This window comes from Poecilia formosa, unplaced genomic scaffold, assembly GCF_000485575.1.
Source record: "Poecilia formosa unplaced genomic scaffold, Poecilia_formosa-5.1.2 Scaffold28, whole genome shotgun sequence".
Taxonomy (NCBI): Eukaryota; Metazoa; Chordata; class Actinopteri; order Cyprinodontiformes; family Poeciliidae; genus Poecilia; species Poecilia formosa.
Genome location: NW_006799967.1, coordinates 777,831 through 786,865, shown reverse-complemented (window position 1 = coordinate 786,865; position 9,035 = coordinate 777,831). Strand labels below are relative to the sequence as shown.

The 9,035-nt window shown below is 39.7% G+C and overlaps 1 protein-coding gene across 1 annotated transcript in view; it reads left to right on the top strand.

Moving 5' to 3' along the window:
- Positions 1–4,638: 4,638 nt before the first annotated feature.
- Positions 4,639–9,035, top strand: part of tnfrsfa (tumor necrosis factor receptor superfamily, member a) — a 29,800-nt gene continuing 25,403 nt past the window's right edge. The window contains exon 1 of the mRNA XM_007548812.2: positions 4,639–5,015. Within this exon, the coding sequence (XP_007548874.1) occupies positions 4,983–5,015 (33 nt within the window). The 5' untranslated portion in view covers positions 4,639–4,982. The remainder of the gene's footprint in view (positions 5,016–9,035) is intronic.

The following is a 9,035-nucleotide window of genomic DNA, read 5'->3' as shown; positions in this document are numbered from 1 at the left end:
CGTAGTCGGTGACCTCAGAAGGAGGAGCACAGGATGTTCTCTAAGTGGAAGATACACAGATTTCCTAGACAGCTTTTAACGGGGACGGGAGCAGATAAGATGCATCTGTTCTATAACTGGATAAATAGTCCTGTTTTGTTTTTTTTTCTTCCTTTTTCCTGTAGCAACAACAGCTAAAACATCTGATCCCCTTCTGTCACCGAGGTCAAGCATCTCTTTAATGCTTGTCATTGTGGCCTCAGACACTCAGATGTTCCAGCTTCAGTCTCCCTGCAAGCAGTTTTTCAGGGTTAACGTCAAACAGACGCAACATAAACCGTCTGACGTTAAACTAGACCAAACTTTTCCTGTTCTAGGTCAGACGTGATTAAATTATTTATTTTTACTTAAAGGTGGAATGAGAGGGAGAAGTTGTAGATTTTATTTTCTTCTTAAGTTTAACATCCTTTATGTTTTTAGATATTTCCTTAGTAGAATTGTATTTTAGACTGAGGCACTTGGATCAAAGGGTTTGGAAATCAGGGCTTTGTGGTGGCCGCGCTGAAACGTCACTGCACTTTTCATGTCTTGAAATGTTTCTTTCATCATTTCCACTGTCGTGTGTTTTGTGAACTGCACCAGATCCTCCTGCTGGGAAACACACCCCACAGCATGATGCTGGCACTTCCATAACCCCACAGTTAGGATCATTTATTAGAATGAAAAATGTAAAGATGATCATTTTGGTCAAACGCTTTGATTTTTTCCATCAGACCATACTACGTCTATAAAAATATACCTCTTTGTAACTGCATGCTGTTTTTTTTTTTATTTCTATTCTTTTATTTTTCTGGAGTAATTGCTTCTTCCTCTCTGAGCGGCATTTCAGCCCCTGTATGAACAGAACCCCGTTTCACTGTAAATAACGACGCTCTTCAGACATCATCCTAACAAGACTATTTGGTTTTCTTCTGATGTTGCACAGTTTGCACCGAAACATTTTCATACCCAAGGATGAACCAGAATTGTCCATCCCCATGATATTCTTGTTGATATTTCTGTTTGATTTATTAGGATTAGGCCAAGATGTCACGTAAGGAAGCAGAATGCTGGAGGTGTTGCCTTAGGAAAAAAAAATTCAAACAAACCTATCTCCATTTAACTCAAATAATGTGAACAGACATATCAGACGTTTACAAAGCCATGAGATTATAATCTGGATTTAAAAGCACAGCAAACATAGTAGTAAACTCCTGAATTTCCTAATTGTGGCTTTTTGCAAAAAGAAAAAAAATGTAGGTAGTCCTAACTGATCCGAAGCAGAACATTATTGTTTTATTTTAATGTCAGTAAGAAAAAGGTAAACAAGAAAAAATAAGTAATGTGACTTTTTAGACTGCATGTGTGAATCTGTGATTTCAGCTGTACTTGTATGAGAACCGTCCCACTCACGTTATAGTGGAGTGTTTGCAAAGGGAGTGGAGGTCCTCTGTGACAAAATCCCACAGTTTACAACAACATTCAACCCACCAAGGCAGTTTTGCCCACACCAGAGGACCTTTTGATTGTGATAACCTCGCCCATGCTCCCCCCCCCCCCCGCGCACACACACACACACACACACACACACACACACTTCCCCCTCTCCACCTCTCTGTAATGTCACTATCATGCCTTTGGTCACAAGATATCCCACTAATCACAGGAATGTTTCATAACACTGCGGTTTCAATAGGCAGGAGAATGAGAAGTGAGCCGCTCACCCGGCAGCTTTCAGACGTGTTAAGAAGTTGCTCAATCCTTGTTTCATCACTCCGATGTCCTGGCAGTAATGTATTTATCCCAGCTCGACTGTATTTGTTTTTGTTTTTGTTTTGTTTTTTTCCTTTAAAATTGCCCTAGTACGGTCACCCCAAATGTCTTCCGCTTTCTCCCCCCCTCTCCCCAGACGTGCGGGCTTTAAAACCGCAGGGACAGATAAGATTTTGTCTGCAGGAACCAGATTTGACAGGATGTTTATTTGATGTTGCTTAGCATAAATTAGTGTCATTAAACCCTAGATCACTTGCCCTTCAAACAGTAGACCTTACAACATAGGAAAAAGAAAGACAATTTCCCCTAAATAGAGTAAAAAGAGAGAGAAAAAACCCAAAAACAAGCTGAATTACAACTTTTCCACTGAGTTTAATGAGGACTCAGTGTCTCCTTTTGCTCGGGAAATGTGTTTTTCTCCCACTTTGGGGTCATTCATTCACTTCTGTTGCACATTAGCCATTTATTACTTGCAAGTTACACATTATATAGCCTGGTTAATGAGGCTGGAGTGTGTAACCAGTAAGCAAGTGAAGGCTGATCAAAGGCACAGTCAAAGTTTATTTGTAAAGCCAATTTAAAAGCAACCTCAGGTTGCGTGGGTATGAAAAAAAAAGTGTGCTGGCAGGATTAAAAGCCATTGAGGAGAATTTGATTTTCAGCAGTGATTTGAAACAATCATAGGTCTGGGCAAATGGGACGTGAAGAGAAAGGCCGATCCAGAGCAGGAGTCTGTACGCAAAGCCTAAAAAAAGCATCTCCAGAGCAGACGTGAGTGACTCAGCTTATTGAAGTGAACATTTTCACAATCCAGACTGGGGATCTTCCTGTCTACAGTAAGTCAAACGTCCATCCTCCATTGAGAAATTATGTCACTTCTCTCATTCGAGTGGATTGGAGATTGGACTCCAGATTCCCAGAACCGCATTGCCTTGTAAAAGTATTTATTTTAATACCTCATAAATTTTTGCACATATTACAAGCACTATTATTTTTTTTTTAGGTATTTTATTGGGATTTGATGTGACAAACGAACACAACATAGTACGAAAACAGTATATGAACAGGGTTTTTTTCCCCCTTTCAAACTAAAGTCTGAAAAGTGTGGCATACTTTTTTTCAGCAATCTTTGCATCAATAAAGCTAAATAAAATTGAGTGCGATTGAGTCACATAATTATTAGTCCATCTGTGTGCAATCTAGTTCTCCTACCATGTTGTTCAATGAGTTGATTGTAGAAATATAAAATGATAAAATGTTCTAATAATATAAGACAGGGGTGTCCAAAGTGGGGTCAAGGGATCATCTGATGCCCATGGAACGATTTTGGATGGCCCATGATCGCAGTTCAAGAACAGCGATTGATGTAGATACACATTTAAAAACTGTGGCAGGGTGAAATTTAATATAATTCGATTTGTTAGCAATATGGACTAAAAACACCCAGTGGCTTTAATTACAATGCAGACCTGGCCGATTCATAAACTTGACAAAAAATAAAGCAAGAGTGAGTAAAATTCTGTTCTTATTGGTGAAAAGACACAAAACAATCTAGGAAAAAAAATGATCAATTTGAAAATTTTACCATATATTGTTCTGGGGTTTTTTTTATGTGAAATCTATAGTTTACCTGTGGCTTGTCTACAGAAATCGGACTGCTTTGCTTATTTCATGAAAATATTGTGTGTTTAGTTTGTTGTGTATTTGTCAGGTAAAAAAATTACATAAATAAAATAGTTTTTGCTATTATTATTAAAAAAGAAAAACACTAAAAGTTCTGTGGCCCCCAGAGTACTTTCAACTTGACAATTTTGAAAAGTTTGGACATTTCTGATCTAAAACATATGTAACCACAGATACTTTCTAAGTCCCATGAGGGGAGATTTGAAAGAACAAAACTCTTGGGAGGTTTTCATTTAGGGAGATGAGACAGAAATAGTTTCTTTATGGGATAAAATGGTGTGGAAGGAAAAATTATACAAGATTTTCCTTTTGTTACGCTTCAAAATCTGAAAAGTGTGCCAAGAATTTGCATGTGTTACTTTGTAATAGATTTTTGTAGCATGTCTTTTTGAGGTATGTCTGTCTGCTGTTTGAGTCAGATTGTTTTCTAAATAGTTCAAACTCTGACCGGCGTCCCTGACCCCGTGGAATAAAATCATCCCCACAGCATGATGCTGCCACCACTTTTCACCATAGTGTCCATAGAGTGTTTTGCATTGTTAGTTATCCAGCAAACATGGAACATGACCAGAACGCCTGCTTCTCAGTGTTTCCTGTGTCCTCTACAGGGCTAACATGTCATCAAAGTACTAAAGTATGTGAAGATAAAGTTAATGCAGCAACTGTTAGTCAATACATTATAACATATTAAGTACACTCTGTAGATAACTATAAAAAGCACATAATTTTACTCACTTTACAGCTATATGTTTGGTTTGTTGGCCAACCACACACAGTCTCAAATAAATATAATGTGGTTAGTTTGTAGAAAATGTAAAGACGTTCAAGGGATGCCAATACTTTTGCAAGGCACTGTTATGTTATAGCCGCCTGTTATAAAACCTCGGGACGTTTGCTTTTACACCTGTTGTTCTTCTACCTAGACGTATTTGCAGAGGCGAGTGTCAAGAAGCAACTGACTTGCATAATAACCCCATTGTTTGGTCTGGGGTTTGAAGGTTAAAAAAAAAACAAAACAAAACAAAACAAAACAAAACAAAACAAAACAAAACAAAACAAAAAATGTTCTTCAAGGTTGCTGGTGAAGATTAAGAAATCGTTAAATAAGTCCAGTTTGCATGTCTGAGACAGCAAAGGGATTAACTACCAGTGGAACGTGTTTAGCATTAAGAACCTGAACAATTACCTGCTTAATTATTATCCCAGGGATGAGACGGCATTCTGATTGGCTGTTTCGCGAGTGACGTCAACAGCTGTTCTCGAGGCACAGAAAAAAAATCACATTCGCTCTCAGACCGTGTGTCTCCCTGCTCAGGAAAAAACGCTGGAAAGTTCAGTCTCTAACTCAGTGAACCTATGAAAGAAACCGGATGACGGATAGATTTTAAGTTGGACTCGCGTGTCCGTGTTTGTTTTTTCACTTTAAGTGTGTTTTTTTAGACGTTTTCAGACTGGTGCTTCGGAACGCGAACTGCTTTGGGATTGACGCTCATCTCGAAGTTCCCAAGATGAACTTCGGTCCGGTGGTCGGAAAACTTTTTGTAAGTAGACGCGACCGTAACCTTCTGTGATATGTTGAATTTAAAACTTTCACATGCGTCTTCATTGGGTGTTTCCTTTTTTTTTCCCCTTACCACACTGACGCAAGTTTAGCATTTGTTTTAAAACCTAGAGTCCGTATAATGTTTTAGTAACTCATGTCTCTGAAAAGTGAGTTATACCAAATCTAGCTTCGGTAAAAAAATTTAAAAAAATCACAGTGGTGTTAAAAAAAAAAAAGACTCTTTCGGAAGCTGAAATCACATCCAGGCCTGTGAATTTGTGAGGAGATAAAACAAGCCCCTTCATTGTCCCACAAGAGCTCGTACACAGGAAGCAACACTGTGTTTGTTGTTGCTGTGGATTAACGTGTTTATTTCTGTAGATATTTAATCATTTTCCTCTCCCTGCCTCTTGCTTCTGGCTCCATTCCTCTGGACAATACATGTGCTGCATCATTCACCCTCCCTCAGTCCAACATTGCAACCTACCATCTGTGTTGGAGATCATGTGGTCAGATTGTACAGACATGCCCCATATGATGGCCCTGAGCAGAGCCTGTCCTAGACTGCATGGGGTCCAAAAAGCTCTGTTTGACTTGAGTGTAAATGTTCAGTTTAGAATAAAAAAAACAAAAAAAATTAAACATCCTACCTGTTGATAATTCTCCAAGTCGATAATTAATGTGTTGTGACAGCAAAACTGTAGCTCTTTTTTTAATGTCTTATCTTAAAAATAACTAGTCTTTCAAAAAAGACCGTAGTGATTTATGTGAATGCTCTTTTATAAACATTTACCATTGACTTGTTTGCACTGGGCCATTATTTGTAAAGAAGCTAATGATTATTTTCCCAAGGAGTGGAGGCGGTGCGCCACCAATGATCTTCCTGTGTAAACACATACTGAGATTGGAACATTAAAAAACTAAATCCAGACAGACTAAATGTCCGATATAAAATTTTTAGACATAAAAAGTAAATAAAACATGTATAGCTGAACATAAATATAAGCTTTATAAAGTTTTTATACTGTTTTACATTATATCAGGCAGTTATTTTGAGTCAAAACACTTAATCTAAGTATGTGTATCATAGTGTCAGATCATTGGTGGTAACCTCACTTTCTACACACATTTCCCAATAATCAATCATGTAACTTTCTGTAAATAAGTGTCCAGTATAAAAGTTATTATATATTACCCCAGCGACAACCTAATCTGAATTTATACGAAATAATAATGCAAAATATTACCTATTACAAATTAAGGTATAAACTACTTTTAACCAAACTTTGAGAATGTTTAACCATCCCTTTAAGCCACCAGCAAGTGCTTGTTTTTAAAAAGTTTGAACTTGCAGGCATTTAGTTTGATAAATTATTGCGTATTCAGCAGTTAAACATATTTGCTAAATAAAAAGCTGCAGTGTTTGACGTACAATAGAGAGTATACAGTAGAGTGTGGCAGGATGGGTTAAGAATAATCGATTAACAAGGATCATCAAAAAGTAGCTTTTAATTTCTGAGATTTATTTGCATTTGCATTGGACATGAAATGTGACTTTATGTGAATTTATCCTTTTTGTATGATGGCAGTTAATATACTTGCCAGTTCTAGTTCAGGTTTTGAATTTAAGACAGTTTTAAGTCTATTTTTAAAGCTGAATGAAGTTAGCCTCACTCTTAATTGTATTTTGGTTTAGTGAACTACTGCTCACCGTCTAGCTAAAACCAGGAAGATGGAGCACATCAGCTCAGAAAATAGACTTTAAATACTGTTGCTAGTTTATAAATCACAGAACGACTTAGCACCACAATACTGTGGTTGTATCAACCATCCAGAACTCTCTGGTCTTCTGGTTCTGCTCCGCATCTCCAGAACCAGAACCAAACATGGAGAAGAGGCAATCAGCTTCTATACCCCACAGATCTGGAACAAACTTCCAGAAACCTGCAGAACTGCTGAAACACTGAGTTCCTTTAAATCGACCTGTTCAGAGTTGCCTTTGTTTCATAATAACTGGAACGTGTATTTGCTTGACGATTTTGAAGATGGCATTTCGTAAGATGCAATGCGTATTGCTTGTTTTGTAATGGGTGACTTCATTGATTTTATGGCGTGAAGCACTTTGAACTGCCTCGTTGTTGAAGTGTGCTAAAAATAAACCTGGTTTGATATTTATAGGTCTCTATTGTGAGATTCCCTGCTGACCTGGGTCCTCTAACTGCTCTGACCTTAGGGTCCTCTAATAACTTCTCTTAATAAATGGCTGACTGTGGCGCTCTCCTGGATTCATTTAAGCTTTAACTCAGGTTGTGTGCAGAGGGCGAGAAGCATATTTTTTTATGAGTATGACTGGGGTTGTGATCAGTTTATCCCTCTCCCTGTCTCACCCCACAGTCACACAAAAAGCCCAAAATTCACCCTGCCAGTTTGTCAATTAAAAGACAGAAAGCCTCTCAGCAGTTTTTCCAGGAAGGTTTATCCCTCTCAGACCTTACACAGAGCCAGCCTTTCATTTCTGTTGGTTTTTCCACTGAAGCCTGACATTTTTTATTTTTTTTTTAAGCTCTGCAAGTTCGCCGTGAGGTCTTAATGGGCATAATGTGAATTTGACATTGATTCGGTGCAGAAAAAGACACCTCTGCTTAAGAAACAAATGTTTGTCTCTTATGAAAGAAAGATGGGAGTCTCAAAGATAGATGGGGGCAGCTACGCCTTGGCCGGCCTTGCTGCGTGGTTGATAAGGGCAACAATTGTTTTCATTAAAGCCGCTTTTTAATCGCAGATTCCTTCCGTTTCAATGCGCTTTAAAGAATCCCGTCCGCCGATGAGACTGTAACTCTGTTATTCGCTTCCTCTGTTGTCCGATTCATGTTTAAAGTCATGCAGTGTTCCATTACTGAAATCAGATTTACTTCTCAGGGTGGCAAAGTCAATGTTTATCTCTGCTGTAAACCACAGCACATTCTGGAGGCCTTGCCAGCAGCAGACCTTGTTGCTAAGGGACTGTGAGGAAACTTCCACCCAACCCCAACCCCCTCCTCCACCACTCTCTCACTCCCACCCCCCGTCCAAATTACCAGAGTGTACGTGCTTGGCCGTCCAGTAAACTTCCCGTCCTGAGTACACAGATAGGCTGATATTAGTGGCATCAATTTACTTCTTAGAATTGTCATGCCCATGCAAATGTATATGAGATTGTTATCTGCGATTGCTTTCTGCGTTTGGGTGTTGGTTCACACAGGAAATGGTCCCCTCAGTCACTGGGGACGACGCAGACAGACATCTGGGACACGCAGAGGCCAAGCTGTAGAGCCGCAGGCCAAAAAAAAAAGAGAGAGAGAAAGAAAACGGGCGGCTCTACTGCTCATAATGCTGCTCCGCTGCAGCATGTGTCCATGAGAATAGCTGGAATCACGCTCGCGGCTAAGAGGAGTTACTCGGGAACCGGGTGATGCAATGCAGGGGCAACCCGCCCACTCCCAGACTACCAGGTGCTCCAGCTCCCTTTGTGTCCTAGCAGCCGTGGTCAGAGGTGTTCGTGACTCTGAAGAAACCTGTTGTTGTTGCTGTTGTTGAGGTGAATCATTCCTGGTGATATCAAAGGTGCACTGACTCACTAAGGGAGTGCCACCTGTTCAGAGGATGAACGACATAACACATACCGACAGAGGCAAGTCATTCCCTAAACCCACCTGAGTTCTGGAGATAAGTGGGAATAGCTTACTGCCAAACAGTCTGACCTCATCGGGCTTCGTCCTGATACGTCGTCGTACCAATAAGTAACCAGTTCTGGATTAGACGCAGTCTGCTCTTAAATGCAACAAACTGCTGTGCTGCTAAGTGTTTGGACTTTGAGCTTTCCCTGTCCTCTTTGGGGACACCAGGTGTCATGGGGTCAGTGGGGTCCTTGGTGCAAACTTTAGATTGTCCAGGTCGGCACATTCTTTGAAGCTCTGTCGTAGAGATAACAATGACTTCTGAGGGAGGTATTTGTGTGTGTGTGTGTGTGTGTGTGTGT